This window comes from Mustela putorius, unplaced genomic scaffold, assembly GCF_011764305.1.
Source record: "Mustela putorius furo isolate JIRA1106 unplaced genomic scaffold, ASM1176430v1.1 tig00000095_pilon_pilon_pilon, whole genome shotgun sequence".
Lineage (NCBI taxonomy): Eukaryota > Metazoa > Chordata > Mammalia > Carnivora > Mustelidae > Mustela > Mustela putorius.
Window position 1 is genome coordinate 19,791,033 of NW_025421280.1, and position 15,376 is coordinate 19,806,408.

The window sequence follows — 15,376 nt, forward strand, 5'->3', positions numbered from 1 at the left end:
CTCAGCCCCTCACCAGATCATGGCAGCCACCGTTGCCTGCCCGACAGGGGTCAATAGGACTGCACTCGTAGCCATCCCCGGCGAATCCCAGCTTGCAGGTGCACCGGCTCTGGAGAGGTTGGGAGCAGAGGGTCTCAGCTCACCAGGGGCAGTTACCCTCTCCTCTGCTCCCCCACTCTCTGTGGGCTTTGTCCCCTGGGGAGGCCTGGTCAGACCTGAGGAGCATCTCCCAGGCCCCTCCATGGAGACCCCTGCTCCAGACCAGGAGCCCGAGGCGCTGAGGGGAGCCGGACTCTTGGGGGGGGGGGGTCCCGAGAAGGGACGGCATTGGCAGGGAAGCATCTGAGGAGATTTGGTACCCCTCTGCTCTCAGGCCTGAGAGAGGCCAGCAGCGTGTGGGGAGCAGGCAGGAATCTCGGAGGCTGGTCCCAGGGATGGTGGCACACACCCACCACCCCGCTCTGAGCCTTCCCACTCAACGCCCGTGTCCGGGACTCGTCCCACTGCAGCTGAGTGGCCGGTGACACTCCCAGGTCCCAGTCGCCCTCATGGGCAAGTTGGGAGCATCTCAACCTGTTTATTCTAGTCCTTAGCTCTGCGCTTTAGAACCAAGCAGCTCCTCGTGGAGCTAGGGGTGCCGGCCTCGTGGCCAGCTGGGCGCTCAGCACCAAGGCCCCAGAGGTAGGGGGGTGCAGCCATCGTGGGGCAGGTCCCTGCTCACGCTGGCCCCGAGCCAGGCCTGGCTTCCCCGTTGGCATATTAGACATGTGCCGCCCGGTGCTTGGGGTCACATTCCGACCTGCCTCAGGAGAAAGCTCCAGAGGCTGAGACCCTGAGGCTCGGGTCTGAGTTTGCCAACTCCACAGCTGCACTTCCAGGAGTCTAGAAGGTTCTGGAATGTCACTCCCCTAGGGCCGGAGTCTCCTGCTTTGCTCAGCACCACATTCCTAAGTCTAGAACTGGGACAAGCGTGCCAGGTTCCCCGTGGGAACCCGATGAGGGAAGGAAGGAACTAGTTGTCAGAAGACAGTGGCTCTGAAGCCAGGTAGAGCAGAGGACTCACAGCCCCCGGTTACGAGAGTCCTCATCCCTGAGGGACCGGAGCCACAGCCTTCTGGAGTGGAACCAGCGGCCTGGGGCTGGCAGTGGCACACGCCTTCAGCCCCAGCCTTGTTGTCTCCCCAACACTCTGGCTGCTTCTGACCTGACCACACGACCTTTCAGACCTGGGTTCTCACGGAGACCCCAAGCTGGACTTCTCGGAGTGGCTGCTCCTGGAGCCAGACTGGGAGGGATGAGAGTCCCCTGGAACCAATACCCCCTCCCACGCCCCGCCTCTGCTGCCGCGAGCCCCCCCGCCACCCACCCAAGCCTCACCTGCCCGGGGCCCACGTAGCTGCAGAGAGCGTCGGCGTGACAGCCGCCCCTCGCATCCAGCTCGCACTCGTCGATGGCCACACAGACGCGGCCGTCCCCGCTCCAGCCTTTGTGGCACGTGCAGTGGTGGGTGCCCCGGGCCCCAGGGACGCACTCGGCCTGTGAGAGCCATGGTCGTGACCCGGGGCTGCAAGGCGGAGGGCGGAGGGAAGGCGAGCCTCCCCTCCCCCCAGGTCAGGACTTCAGGAAGGGGCCCCTGAGACTGACATTTTCCGAGCAGCCGCCACGGTCTGGGTTGGAGCAGGGGTTGCTGGGCGTGCAGGAGAAGCCGTCCCCCTCAAAGCCATCGAGACAGACACACCTGCAGCAGCAGAACGGAGGGCCTCCCGTGAGCCTCTGGAAGAGGCCAGCGGCTGAACAAACCGACACGCACGGTCAGGAACAGGGCAGAGAGGAAAAGGGACACTCACCTGGGGACGCCCCCCTGGCGGATGCAGCGGGCATGCTGGTGGCAGTTCTGGGCCTGCTCCGAGGGCCCACAGCTTCCCTCCGACTCATTACAGAAGCGGCCGCTGAAGCCTGGAGCACATGTGCCCTGCTGACACCCCCCCCCGCTGCCCGGACGGTTGTCGCAGAGCCCGTGGACACAGCCGCAGTCTGCAGGGAGGATATGGGAATGGGAATGGGAAAGGTGAGGCAGGGGCAGGGCCGACGGGGAGCCAGGGTACGGCAGGGGGGCGGCTGGGAACGTGGACGACGGCCACCAGCCCAGAAGACTTCGGGGTCACCAAATCAGGGGCCACCCCTTACTCGGTGGGCAGGCAGGGGCAATGCAAGGGGACAGCAACCATTCCTTGCTATCAGTCACCCCATTCTGGCTGCCCTGCCTCGAACACCACCATCCATGGTTCTTACGGTGCATCTGACCTGACTCCTGCCTGCTTTGGATTAAACCCCAGCTCTCATCCGGGCGTGGGGGAAGGAGACATCATCTATTTTTGTTCTCAAATCCTCTCCCTCCCTCTGGTTTTCACCCTTCCTCCTGGGGATCCATTTCCCTTCTTGGGGTGGGGGGGTCCCCAGCCCCCTTTCCAAGCAGCCCCTTCTCTCCCTGGTGGGCCGCACAGGCTGGGACCACCCACCTTCCTGGCACTGGTCTCCATGCTTGTTTGGGTTGGAGCAGATGTGGCAGGCGATGCCCTTGTAGTCTGGGAAGCAGAGACAGGCCCCATTGCCCCGGACTCCATCGCTGCACTGGGGTGGGTGGGAAGCAGGACCAGTCATGGGGTGGGGACTGGCCACATCCCCTCCCTGCACACCCACACCGTCATCGGGCTGGCTGGGAGAACATGCTCCCCCTGGAAGGCCTCACCCTGGAAAAGATCTCTAAATCACAGGCTCCCAAAAAGACCCCAGCCCTGGAACCTTCATGGGTGACCTTGGCTCAACCTAGAAATCTACAACTCCTGTGCTGATCCCTGGCCTGGCACTAAAACAACCCTGATGGTAGCAAGTGGCAAAAACCAGAACACCCAAGGAAACCACTGACCGGGGCTCCTGCTGGCTCAGTCAGTGAAGCGTCTGCCTTTGGCTCAGGTCGTGATCCTGGAGTCCCTACATCGGGCCCCGCATTGGGCTCCCCGCTCAGTGGGGAGTCTGCTTCTCCCTCTACCCCTCACCCCACTTGTGTGCTCTCCCTCTCTCTCAAATAAATAAATAAAATCTTAAAAAAAAAAAAAAAAAAAGGAGAACCACTGACAAAGAACCTTTAGGAAAACAGGAGCCAAAATCCAACTACTCAATTATTTCTTTTTTTTGTGGTGGGCAGCAACGCAAGGTTTACTAAGTGATAGTACAAAGCTCCCAAAGAGGGCAGGGACCCGAAAGTGTTGTCCTAATTCATTCTTTTTTTTTTTTTTTTTTAGATTTTATTCATTTATTTATTTATTTTTTTTTTAATATTTTACTTATTTATTTGAGAGAGAGACAGTGAGAGAGAGCATGAGCGAGGAGAAGGTCAGAGAGAGAAGCGGACTCTCCATGGAGCTGGGAGCCTGATGCGGGACTCGATCCCAGGAATCCAGGATCATGACCTGAGCCGAAGGCAGTCGTCCAACCAACTGAGCCACCCAGGCGTCCCTCATTTATTTGCGAGAGAGAGAGTGCGAGCCAGAGAGCAAAAGCAGGAGGAGAGGCAGAGGGAGAAGGAGAAGCAGGCTTCCCGCAGAGCAGAGGGCCCGACGTGAGACTCAATCCCAGGACCCTGGGATCATGACCTGAGCCGAAGGCAGCTGCTCAAGAGACTGAGCCACCCAGGCGCCCTGCCCTAATTATTTCTAATTTAAATACTAAAAACCATATGGCCCAACTTCCACTGCCTGGATGTGGGAAACCCAAGGTTGGCTGAGACACACAAGGAGCCCTGACTGACTCACACACCTCCCCCCGGGGCAGGGGGACTCACATTGCCTTTGCCATAGCATGGGTTGGAGAAGCCCCCAGGACACTGGGCACAGTCAGGCCCAAAAAACCCCTTGCAGCAGCCAGGTTTCTGTAAGAGACAAAAGCGTGTCGGAGGGCTCATCTCTAGGTCTGCCATTCCCACCGCCCGGGCCACTGCTGCTTCCACAACCCCCTCTGTAGAGCCAGGCAAAGCCCCTCTCCCAGGGAGGCAGGCCGCTCCGGCCCCGAGGGGAGGCCCGGGCGACCGCACAGTGAGCACCTTGGCCCAGGCTCACCAGGACTGTCTGGTTGCAGCTGTGAGCACAGCCCTTCCTCAGGACGTTGAGGCCGGTAGGGTCGTGGGTATAGACACACTCCTTGGGGAAGCTGTCCTGGGGTGGGCAGTGCAAAGCAGGTCAGCCGGTGTGGGTGCTGAGCCGGCCCCCCTTGCCAGGCAGTGCTGGCCCAGAGATCCCTCAGTGCTCTGGACCCAGCACCCCTCCCCTTAGTGGGGCTGAGAGGGGCTGAGCCTCCGGGTCCAGCTGAGCCACACAGCCCCTCCTCCCCGCCTTGAACCAGGACAGCAGTCTTGCTGGGCAGCCCCGAGAGCTGGGCCAAGGGATACTCACCACCTTCACGCTGTTGGGTGGGCACGTGCTCGTGTTCAGGGCCTGGCAGTCCACACAGGAGCCCTGGGCAGGGCAGGGGGAGGCAGGTAGAGTTAGTCATGGTTTATTTATTCAGCAGATTAACTAGGAAAGGGGCCCGGAGCCAAGGCCTGAGGTATGAGAGAGTCAAGGACAAGAGGGCCAGAGCAGAAGGAAGAGCAAAGGCGAGGCTGTGCCCTGGGGAAGGGCTGAGTGCGGGAGTGAGGCAATCGCAGCAGGAGGCAGGACCGGTGGACCAGAAGATGCGGGAGTGATCTCGAAGGAACAACCGGCAAGACTGCTAAGGCCTGGTGCTGGGGGAGGCAGGTGGGTGCATGGGGCCGGGGGCCAGGCCCCGGGCCCACCGGCAGCCTCCCCGCCTGCTGGAGGAGAACAAGTGGGGCCGGGCCCGCAGGTCAGCCGGCAGCTCACCGCCACAATCTGGTGCTGCTCCTCGCTGCAGAGCTTAGGCAGGATGGGCAGGATGGTGGGCGGCAGCAGGACGCCCTCCAGCATGTGGATCACACCGTTGGAGGCCAGCACGTCCACTCTCCGCAGTGGGACGCCCTCCGGTCCCAGTAGGATGCGCCCCTGCAGCAGAGCCCGGTGTACAAGCTGCCCAGCCCGGCAGGCCCCTGGGCCCACTGCCGCCCTTACCCCTACAGCCCGGCCTGCGGGCTCCTCTTCCCTCTCCCTGGCGGTGCCGCCTGATCCGGCAAAACCACTCCAGACTCCAGGCCCTGAGCCACATGGAGCGCCAGCCCCCGAGACTTGTGCCCACCCTCCCCGTCTTTGGAGCCGACCCGCTCTGCTGGGCTCCAGGAGAGGAATTTGATCAGTGCCCACCACCCACACGGCTCCCCCAGGGCCTGCCCTCCATGGGGCTTGGAGCACAAAGGCCTGTCTGAAAGAGGCCACACCAGCCCTTCCACTGGCCCATTCATTCCAGACATGGTTGGTGGAGCTCACCTCCTCGGAGATATTCACGGCCAGGACCTGGTTTGCCATGGTGAGGACCCGGCTCTTGGAGATGAGCTTCTCAACAGTCAGCTGGGTGGAGGAGGGGGTGGCCTTAGGCCAGGCGCGAGCCACACCTTAGGGCCCCACACGGCTCTGCCCAGGTGACTCACAGCTACCACCTTGGTCCCCACCATGAGAGTCCAGATGGCTGGGGAGGGGAGAAGGGGCCCCGGGAGAGCAGGACCTACAGGCAACCTTCCAGAAGCCAGCTGTAGGTGCAGGCTGCTCCCCTGCCTAGCAGAGCCTCTCACCTGGCCGTGGCTGTAGATGTGGTACTTCACCAGCTCCTGCAGTTTGGACAGACCCTGGCAGGGGAGAGAGTACTTGGCAGGGGCCGCTGGAGTCCCCGGTGCCCTGCTGCCCCCGTCCCTTCTCCCCACCGAGCTTACTGCCGTGAAGAGGTAGATCAGGCGGCCATCGCGCAAGTTGTCCACAGCCTCATTGCTTGGGGCGAAGACCGTGAAAGGCCCAGGCCCGTCCAGGATGGAGGGCAGCCCACAGTTCTGTGGTGGTGGGAAGCAGGCTCAGGGAGGCTCTGCAGCCAGCCTCTGCCTCTGAGCCCAGCCTGGGCCCTGCCACCCTCAGCCTACAGGGATGGTCCGTGAGGAAGTGGGAGATAGCGTCAATGGGTCCATGCTACCACAGAACCCCAGGATGGTGATGGGCAGGTTCTAGGATGGGGGCATGGGCAAGAGCCTGTGCTGCTCCAGAGCCCCAGATCACGGGAGGTTAGCAATGAGGGGTCCCTGCACAAAAGATGAGACGGGCTAGGGCCTTTCCGCCCAAACTCACCTCCAGGATGGTTTCAAAGCGGCTGAAGGCCTCAGTAGAGGCAAGGATTTGGCCGATGGTCCTCTGCAGTGAGGGATGAGCATGAGAGCCCCAGAGAAAAGCAGGAGGCTGCTTCAGCCCCGGGACGGGGGGTTGGAGCTCTGTCCCAGCCCCACCCAGAAATGGCCGCTCCACTCTCTGAACTCTGTGGGGGTCAGGGGTCACCCGGGGGCTGCAGGTGGGGCGAGGGGAGGGCGCTGGCTTACCTTGGGGTCCTCAGGCAGCTCTGGTGGGGGCTGCCATTGCAGGGCGGTGACCAAGTGGAAGACGCCGTTGGCGGCCGGGTAGTTGGTCTTGTGGATGGCGAACGTCTGCTGGGGCTGCTCCTTGTACTTGTAGGTGTACTTCTGCTGAGACGTGAGGCCTCGGGCTCATCCACGCCACGCGCCAGCCACGGATGTTCCACCCCCACACCTCTGCCCTGGGTGGTGTCCCCCACCGGGGTGCCCTGGTCTCCGGGCTGAGGTGGCTCTCCTTACCGTGAAGCGGTTGAACGTGACGATGATCTCCTGCCCTGCCAGTGTCCACCACCTGCGTGTCTGCTGGGTCCCCGGCTCCTCCAGCACATGCTGCCCTGCGATGATGTGCTGTTTGCAGAGCCGCCGGGCAAGGGATGCCTGTGGGCACAAGGGGAGTGGGGCGCTGAGAGGGCCCAAGGTGGCTGCTGGTTGCCATGCTAACCCGGTCCCAGAGACAGAGGGGACGAGAGGCCTCCTGGGCCTCAGTTCCCCAGAGCCTGGGCTGGGGACTCTCTCAGGGCCTGAAAGCCTGGGGCAGGGTCCAGGAAGGAGGCCAGGGCTGGCAGCCAGCTCCTCCAGGGGGCGGGGCTCACATTCATGATCTTGGAGGTGACGGCAGAGAGGGACGGTACCAGCACAGTGAACGGGCCCGACGTGGTGAGGATCTCGCGGCAGCCCTGGTCTGGGAACCATGAGAGGGGAGATCAGAATGGATTTGGAAAACCCTCAGGCATCAGTCCTAGGTTGTGGAGAGTTGGGTGGAGGGCACTGGGCTTAGGTCTAGGGTAGACGAGAGGCACCAGGATCGGGGGTGCGGGGAGCTAGCTCCCACCTCCAACCACACACCCCAGCACAGCCCACTGCTTCCACAGCTTTGGGGCAAAGAAACGGGGCATGTCTGCAGGGTTTGCCCCTCACTCCCTGCCAGAAATGCGGGACATGAGGGACGAGGTCACAGGCAGGTTGAGGTGGGGGGTCACATACCCAGCATGGCCAGGGAGACTCTCAGCCGCAGGAACACCACACCCAGCTGGCCGGCCTTCTGTATCTCGTGCAGCAGGTGTCCATAGCAGGCACGCCCGTCCCCCACCTCGCCCTCCTTGCACACACAGCTAGGGCCGTGGGTAGAACTGGTCAGACCAGGGCGTGTGGCCAGTCCCTACCTCCTGGCCCTCACCCTCCTGACCCCGTGGGCCCTCGAGCTGAGGATGCACCCAAAGGCACCCTTGCCCCTGCCCAGACTACCCTCTCCACTCTGTCCCCCGTGCCCATCCCAAAGCTCATGTGCCTACCTGATCTTCCCATCGGGGGTCACCTGGCAGGTGGCTGACCGGTCACAGGAGTGAGGGAAGCAGTAGGCGAAGCAGCCCGCGGAGGCATTGTGGTTGGCGCTGACCAAGCCTGGCTTGCATAAGCAGGAGGCCTGGGCCCCCAGGCAGGGGACGGAGGGTGGCGTCACATTCATGAGAACCATGGGCACCCACAAGGCTATGCTCAGCCGCCAGCCACCCTGCCCGCTGAGGGCTGCCATCCTCTTCCCGTGTTACGAGTGGGCGAACTGAGGCTCCCAGGAGGCCCATGATTTGCCCAGGGTCCTTTCGCCAGTGTGGGTGGGGGGCCATGGCACGGGCCCGACTCAGGGCCCTGGCTCACCTTGCCCGGTCTCTGGTACAGACACATGGTGGAATTGCTGGGACAGCCACCGTAGTTGATGGTGCATGGGTCCTGGGGCAGACACACCGTCCCATCGCCATGGTAGTCCTTGGGGCAGCGACACTGTGCCTGCCCCGTGGGGCTCACCGAGCACTGGGCCAATGGGGAGCAGGGTGATGGCTGGCAGGGATTAGGGGCTGCCAGGGCAGACAGAGAGAGAGTGTGTGTGCCCGAGTGAGCTGGGAATCCAGGAGCACCATCCCCTCTGCAGCGATGGCCCAAAGGGGACGTGAGCAGGTTGATCCAGACCTTGGGGAAAGGCCCTCCCTCAGGGACACGTTGTACTTTCTGTAAATGGCCAGACTGTACTTGTGGATTTAAAAGGATGTCCTCCAGGCCCCTGCTCAGTCTGACCTTGGGTCTCTGGCCTCTAGGTCAATGACTTACCTCGGCATTCTCTGCCCTGCTGGATGTGGCCAGGCAGGCAGCGGCAGGAGGGAGCCTCTGCAGAGCACTGGGAGTTCTGGGGACAGTTCAGGGCCCGGCAGACTGGCAGCTCTGAGTGGAGAGCGGGGAGTATTGTGGTGGCTCAAAACTCCAGGCAGGGAGGAACACAGGTGTAAAAATGCTCTCCCCAATTTGCTGTGCAGCTCTGGTCAGAGCTTTGCCCTCTCTGGGCTTTTGGGCAGTGGAGGACTCAGATGACATTCCCTCCCTCTAACCAGCTGTGCACCTTTCCTACTTCGAAAGAAATTAGGGTGAGGGCAGGGGCACCTGGGTGGCTCAGTGGGTTAAGCCTCTGCCTTTAGCTCAGGTCATGATCTCAGGGTCCATCGGGCTTTCTGCTCAGCAGGGAGCCTGCTTCCCGCCCCCCTCTCTGCCTCTCTGCCTACTTGTGATCTTTCTCTGTGTGTCAAAATAAAATAAATAAAATAAATAAAATCTTTTAAAAAAATAAAAGAAAGACAAAAAGAAAAGAAATTAGGGTGAGGGCAGGCAGCTGCCCCCCCCCCAGGCTCAGGCCCCATCCTTCCCCCCACAGGCCCGCCTACCTTGGTCACAGCGGGGTCCGGTGTATCCAGCAAAGCACAGGCAGCTTCCATCCCCCAGGGGGCCGTGGTTGCACACACCGTGCACACAGCTGCACTCTGGGAGGGACGTACAGGGACACTGAGTCTGCATTTCAGTCTCGGGAGTTCAGAGCTGTGATGCAGGACCGTAAGGGTGGTGGGAGCCAAAGGGAAGCACCTGGCTTAGCCTGAGGACTCGGGGGTGGGGGGGCTTACTGGAGAAGGCCTCTGAGAACAGCACAGGGCTGGAGGTAGGATAGCTCACATCCCGGGAGGGGGAAATATGAGCCTGAGGGGCTGGCAGGAAGCCTGCTGGGGGCTGGCTAGATGGGCAGGTCTCCTTGGGCCCCGAGTGGGCAATGGCCCCGTTCCCTTGTCCGGCCAGCGCTCACCTGATTGGCAGTTGGGCCCGAATCGATTGGGGTCTCGGCACTCCTGGCAGGCAGAGCCACCGAAATTTTCCTGGCAGGGATTTGTACCTGGTCAGCGTGGCCCGTCTTCGGCACCCCCAACCCCAGCCCTGCTGGGCCCTTACCTTGCACACACAGGTCCCGTTCCCATCTATGCCATCCAGGCAGGTCCCACGGCCATGACACGGGGTCTCAGCACCCCCAGGGCACTCTGTGGACCCCACCCCCACCAGAACTCAGCGGTGCCCTGAAGAACTCATGCTGCACCCCTGACCCCAGCAGCTCTGGGCAGCCCAACCCCTCCCTGGGGTAGCTGGAGCCAGAGAGTCAAGCTGTGTGGGCGCTCTCACTAAATATCCATTTACTGAGAAAGCTGAAGGAGACGCAGGCAGATGCTATGGAGAGGGAGCCCAGGGATGGGGTGCGAGGAACAAAGCTGGGGCCCCCACCCCGTACCATAACACTGGGACCCCCAGTAGCCAGGGCAGCAGGCCTTCTCTACCACATCCTTCCAACACTCCAGGCTGCAGCCACTCATGGACATCAAAGAGTCCCCCAGCTGTACCTCGTAGCTGGGGACAAAGGTGGACAGGGTGACTGGAGGGCCTCCTTGTCGGCAGCCTCCAACACCCCCTCCCCACCGCGAGTTCTAGCGCTCTAGCTCTACCTCCCCTCTCTCCACCTGGCCCAGAGCTGAGCACAAGGCCTGGCACATAGTAGGTGCTCAAGAAACACCACCTGCCCCCGCTCCCCCTTCTTCTTCCCTCCCTATCTCCGCCCACTTGATGGGCCAACCAACATGCAGGCAAGTGACTGCCCTTCCTGCCCACGCCTGCCAGCTCTCCCTTGCCCCCCCGCCCCGACCCCACAGATGCTCCTGGAAGCCATGCAGGCAGAGGCAGAGAGTCCCACCGGCAGTCCTGAGCTATCTTCTCTGGTAGCGCCCGGAGCCAGCCTGGGGGGCACATCCGCCTCTTGATGGCTGGACACATGGTACAGGGGATACGCGTGACAAACTTGGTCTTCACGTCGCAGCGTCTGGACTGCACCTGGGCCACGGGGGGTTTGGAGTGAGGGGCCCGGCCCCTGTGCCCAGTCCTGACTCCACTCCGATGGAGCCAAGGCCCAGCACCCCTCTCTAGGCCTCACTTTCCCATCTGTCCAGCAGTGAGGCCAGGGAAGGCCCCGGGACACAGGGACACCTGCCTGTCACTGCCAGCGTATTCCTACGTCCACAACCATGGACTTCGGCCCTCCACCCAGGGCCACAAACACACATACGAGAGCCCCAGAGTCTATAGCTCCCGACACAAAGAGAACATAGCCATTTTGATCCACCTCCACCCATTCAGATGGAGAAAATCAACCCCAGACCCCAAACCATCCGGGGCCTGGGGATGTTGGGGACCGGACGGGTCTTTCATGCTAGTGTCCCTTATCACCTTGCACTGAAAAATCAACACTAAATGCCACATAGATGCTGCCCAGCGCGGACAGATCACACCTCGGGGCTGACCCTCTGGCCATTGCTTTGCCCAGATTGTGTCCCCGGCGTGCTGCCCAATGACCCTATAAGCAAGTTCGAGGGCCCGCGTGGCCTCTCCAGCAGGTGGAGACCCAGCAGCCAGCCCCAGACCTGAGAGGCAGGCCCATGTGAGCAGGTGTGCACAAGGGGGTCTGCAAGCCTTCCTGCACTCTGCCCACAGCCTGGCCCCCGGCCCCTGGCCCCACGCACCAGCCCAGACCCAGGGGGCCGCGGGCCATCGTTGGGTGGGCGATGCTGGCAGCAAGGAGGCTGAGAAGACCCAGGTGGCTTCCCATGGGAGGTGACAATTGAATTGGGGTTGAAAGTTGCCCATGAGTTGGCCAGGGCTGTCCCCCTGGTAGAGGAGACAGGAGAGGCAAAAGTCGGGAGGTGGAAGGAGCAGACGACCTCGTATGACGAGGTGAAGAGCTGCCGAGGAGAGGGCCCAGGGGCCGGGCCAGCGAGGGTGGGGATCAGGGCAGCGGGGGGGTTGGTTTTAAGTGGGCCTCTGGCTGCTGCAGGGGAGCGGGGGTGGGGGTGGGAACGAGGCCGTTCCCGGAGGGTGCTGAGTGCCCAGAAAGCCCAGGCTCGCAGTCCCATTCCCTGGCCCGCATGGGGCCTGCAAGTCCTCCATCCCTGCGGCTACCTTTACGGATGGCAGCCCTGTGCCTGGAGGAGGGAAGCTTCCGTCTTGGTTATAAATGGGAGAAGGGACCACAGGACGGTGCGTGTGGATGGAGAAGAGGGTCCAGGGGCCTGGGCCGTGGGTTCAAGAAGATGTTCTCGTCTAAAAAGTGCTGAACACACTGTGGTTCAAAGGGAGTGAGCCAGAACATCTCTTTCCTAGAACACATTACAGACGCGAGGCCGCTTAAAGCAAGAGAAAAGGAGAAACAGTGGCCTGGCACGTTCTTCCGGTGAACACCAGAGTCCCGGGGTCCCTCTGCCGCTGTGATTTGGCCCTTCCCGCTCATGCCTCTGCGGTTGGCAAGGAAGGAAGTTGCTGAGAGTGGCCTCAGGCCGAGCCGAGTGGCTGAGAGCTGTGGTCTCATTCCCCACCCCGGGGCTCTGTCTCTGCTGAGCCAGGGAATGTCTAGGAAGTTGGGTAACTCTAGGGCTGGGCAGCTGCTGGCTCAGGGCAAAGGCACCCTGGAGGGCCACCTGGCCAGGCGGGCTCAGCTGCCACAGTGGCCGCCACTGGCCCAGGGACTGGCTTTCAGAAGAATGGTCAGGCCTGGCTAAGGGCTCAGGAGAAAGGGAGGGAAGGAGAGAAAGAGAGTGGTGGGGTTTGGAGTGTGGGGGTGAGCACAGGAGGAAGCAGGAGCCTCCTGTCCCCATGTCACACCCTCACACCCAGACTGGTGCCTTGGGAAATGTGTGTGAAATGGTGAAGGGTGTTTAAGCCAGCAGGCAAGTCCTCCTTCTTGTGGGGGAGCACACCGGGCCCCTCTGCCTGAAGGGAGCACCAGCCTCCCGAGCCCTGTCTCGCCACTGGTCTCTCTGGATCACAGCCCAATGCTGAATCAGATTCCCTCCTTCCCGGGGCACCTCGGGACTGCCTGAGCCAGGCGGGGACTGGCCCCCAGTCCCGCCCCGATCCAGAGCTGATTTTGCAACGTCTGCTTCCCACAGAGACAGACAGGCTGCTAGGGAAGTTGAGGAGACATGAGGTATTCGCCTGTTGTAAGAAGGTGGGAGAAATTCTCCCCAAGCTGGGGTCTGGGGTCCCTCCCTCAGAGGGACAGCACCCCATCCAACTGCTGCCCCTTCCCGAGATCGGTGCCCTTCTTCCTCCACGCCCCAGCTTGAGAACACAGGCTCCTCCAGCACCAGCACAAACGAGGCAATGAGTAAAAGACTTTTGCATGGACAGGGGCTAGGACTCCCTCCTACAGGAAGCCTTCCTTGCCTCTACTGCCTGAACCTGTCTGTGTTTGCATTCTGATTCTGCCCCTCACTGGCTGTGTGACCCAGAGGTCTCCCGTACCCCATTGAACCTCAGTTTGCTAACATTTAGAGTGAGCCTCGTGCTGCGGGGGTGCCGGGAGGGCTGGGTGACTGAGGACAGGAGAGAAGTCCCACACTGCCGTGTCCCTGTCCACAGGCACCCCCAGGACCGTCTGCCGGGCCCAGGCTGGCGGAGCCTCAGCCAGAGAACACAGGTCTCTGACGAGGAGAAATTCCAAGCGTGCGGTGGCGGCAGGCCTTTGAAATTCCCTTATACTCCCCTTACAGGGAAACTGAGGCATCGAGGGAGCAGGAGCCCACTTGCGGGGCTTGGCCCAGCCTAGAACCTTGGGCCCTTCTACCGCCACAGTCATCCTCACAGCTTCCCACCCACGAACCTGAAGCTGGCAGTGGGATCCTGGGCAGGTCCCTCTTCTCTGTACCTCAGCCTGCCCGCTAGTGATACGGGGACAGCAGCAGCCGCCCCCAAAATCAGATGGACTTAGCCTCACAGGGTCCCTCCCCTCATCGACAGGCAGACCCCGGCCAGGCAGCTCTCTCCATTCTCAGGGTGGGAGGCTCTCCCAGAAGCTCCAATGGGGACAGCATTCCCGCTCCGGGGCCTGCGTGAACCCGTAGATGGGCAGCCGGGAGGTGGCTGGCATGCACGGCCCTGCCAGCCACACCGGGGCCCCTTTCTCTGGGGGATCACAGGTCAGTCAGGAGCACAGCTCCAGAGTCAGCCTGATCTGACTCTGTCATCCTTGGGCTCCGATTCCTTTGGGGGAGAACAGGACCCACTGCCCAGGGTCCTGGGGATAATGCCCGGCTATGCCCCGGCTGTGCCCCGGCCGTGCCCAGGCTGTGCTCTTGGTAAACGGCAGCCCTCAGGTTTGGGGGTGTTACTGTTGGCTACCACTTACCTAGAGGACTAGGGGTGAGCAGACCTCCTTCCGCCCCGGGGCCGGACGTGGGCACACACATGTGTGTTCCACGTGAGTCCGTTTGCTAGCCTCTGCAGGGTTCGGGGGCGATCCTAGCTTCAATCCCCAGGCCGTGCTCACAGAAAGACCAAGCCTCAGTCTGGGCAGGGAGGCCAGGAGCAGGGGCCTGGCTCTGTCCCCCTCAGCCTCAGCCTGGGGAGCCACAGGATGGCTGCCCACACTGCAAGGGGGGCTGGCAGGCTGAGCACGGTCGGAGGAGGGCAAGGCGACACTCTGCCAGCCCAGGCAGCTGGACCCACACTGCAGCCTGTGGATGTGGACACACCGGCACAGCCCTCTGGTCCCGCTGCCCTGTGTGTCCCCAGACCCAGGCCCACCCTGTATACGCTCTCTTCCTGCTCCCACCCCTGGATCGCGCGTCCCCCTGCACCTGGCTCACACTCACCTTCTGCCCCCTGGTGAAGCTGGAGCCTGCTAGGCAGAAGGCCAGGAGGCAGAGCAGGAGGCAGCCCCGGGGCCCTGCCATGGCTGGTGGTGGCTGGCAGGCACGCCGGCCGGGATGGTCAGGGCGGCCAGTGTGGGGAACGAGCTCCGGGAGGCAGGCGCAGGGGTGCAGGGCGGGCCGGGGCGGGCAGAGGCTTTAAAAGCGGTCCGGAGGCCCCGCCAGCTCACCCCCACAGGAACCCGCCAGGATTTCCTCCTGCTATCAGCAGCCTGCAGGCGGAAGGGAAGGTGCTGGCCGCTGACCCCTGTGTGGTCGGCCTGGGCCCTGCTCGGGGCTTCCTGACCAGAGACCCTGCCCCTAGCAGCACAGCCCCTGAGCCCACCATGAGCCACAGCCTGAGCCCCAGTAGGGTCTGTGCAGCCACCCCCTATACAAACCACTGCCCAGAGGGCTGTCCTCTGCAAGCCCAGCCTCGCTCATTCAGAGGCTCTGGGGGTGTGGGTGGCAGTGGGGGGCCCTGGGGGGGCTCCGGCGGGTCAGGGTAGGGCAGCCCTAAATCAGGTCTGCCGCCTCCAGCTTTCCAACTGAGAGCAGCTGTGGGCCTCGAGTCCCTGCCGGGCCCGTGCTAAGCAGACAGCCCGTCAGACAGTTCCCTGGCTCAGCTGCCCCAGCTACCCCCTCCGCCTGGTCCCTATTACCCCTTCTAGCCCTTCTTTCCTCCTAGGGGGCCTCCTGGCTTCCCAGCGTGCTCCACAGCCCTCTGTGCCTGACCAGCCCCACCTTGCCCGCTCTGGCCGCCAGCCTCTCCACTCCCCTAAGCTGCCGT

General features: G+C 62.3%; 1 protein-coding gene across 2 annotated transcripts in view; it reads right to left on the bottom strand.

The window, feature by feature from the left end:
• STAB1 (stabilin 1) overlaps nt 1–14,800 on the bottom strand; it is a 27,411-nt gene extending 12,611 nt beyond the window's left edge. The window contains exons 1-26 of one of the 2 annotated variants that reach the window (XM_004738144.3): nt 14,551–14,800; nt 10,602–10,738; nt 10,146–10,261; nt 9,815–9,900; nt 9,672–9,741; nt 9,262–9,357; nt 8,657–8,767; nt 8,210–8,406; nt 7,849–7,979; nt 7,541–7,668; nt 7,150–7,238; nt 6,797–6,934; nt 6,524–6,664; nt 6,279–6,341; nt 5,876–5,989; nt 5,738–5,791; nt 5,436–5,516; nt 4,899–5,057; nt 4,449–4,511; nt 4,116–4,211; nt 3,842–3,928; nt 2,520–2,631; nt 1,848–2,034; nt 1,645–1,738; nt 1,378–1,536; nt 14–109 (exon numbers count right to left, since the gene is read on the bottom strand). In XM_004738144.3, the coding sequence (XP_004738201.1) occupies nt 14–109; nt 1,378–1,536; nt 1,645–1,738; nt 1,848–2,034; nt 2,520–2,631; nt 3,842–3,928; nt 4,116–4,211; nt 4,449–4,511; nt 4,899–5,057; nt 5,436–5,516; nt 5,738–5,791; nt 5,876–5,989; nt 6,279–6,341; nt 6,524–6,664; nt 6,797–6,934; nt 7,150–7,238; nt 7,541–7,668; nt 7,849–7,979; nt 8,210–8,406; nt 8,657–8,767; nt 9,262–9,357; nt 9,672–9,741; nt 9,815–9,900; nt 10,146–10,261; nt 10,602–10,738; nt 14,551–14,631 (2,886 nt within the window). In that variant the 5' untranslated portion in view covers nt 14,632–14,800. Of the gene's footprint in view, nt 1–13; nt 110–1,377; nt 1,537–1,644; nt 1,739–1,847; nt 2,035–2,519; nt 2,632–3,841; nt 3,929–4,115; nt 4,212–4,448; nt 4,512–4,898; nt 5,058–5,435; nt 5,517–5,737; nt 5,792–5,875; nt 5,990–6,278; nt 6,342–6,523; nt 6,668–6,796; nt 6,935–7,149; nt 7,239–7,540; nt 7,669–7,848; nt 7,980–8,209; nt 8,407–8,656; nt 8,768–9,261; nt 9,358–9,671; nt 9,742–9,814; nt 9,901–10,145; nt 10,262–10,601; nt 10,739–14,550 lie in introns of both variants that reach the window. The other variant, XM_004738143.3, reaches the window with a different exon arrangement.
• Nucleotides 14,801–15,376: the final 576 nt, after the last annotated feature.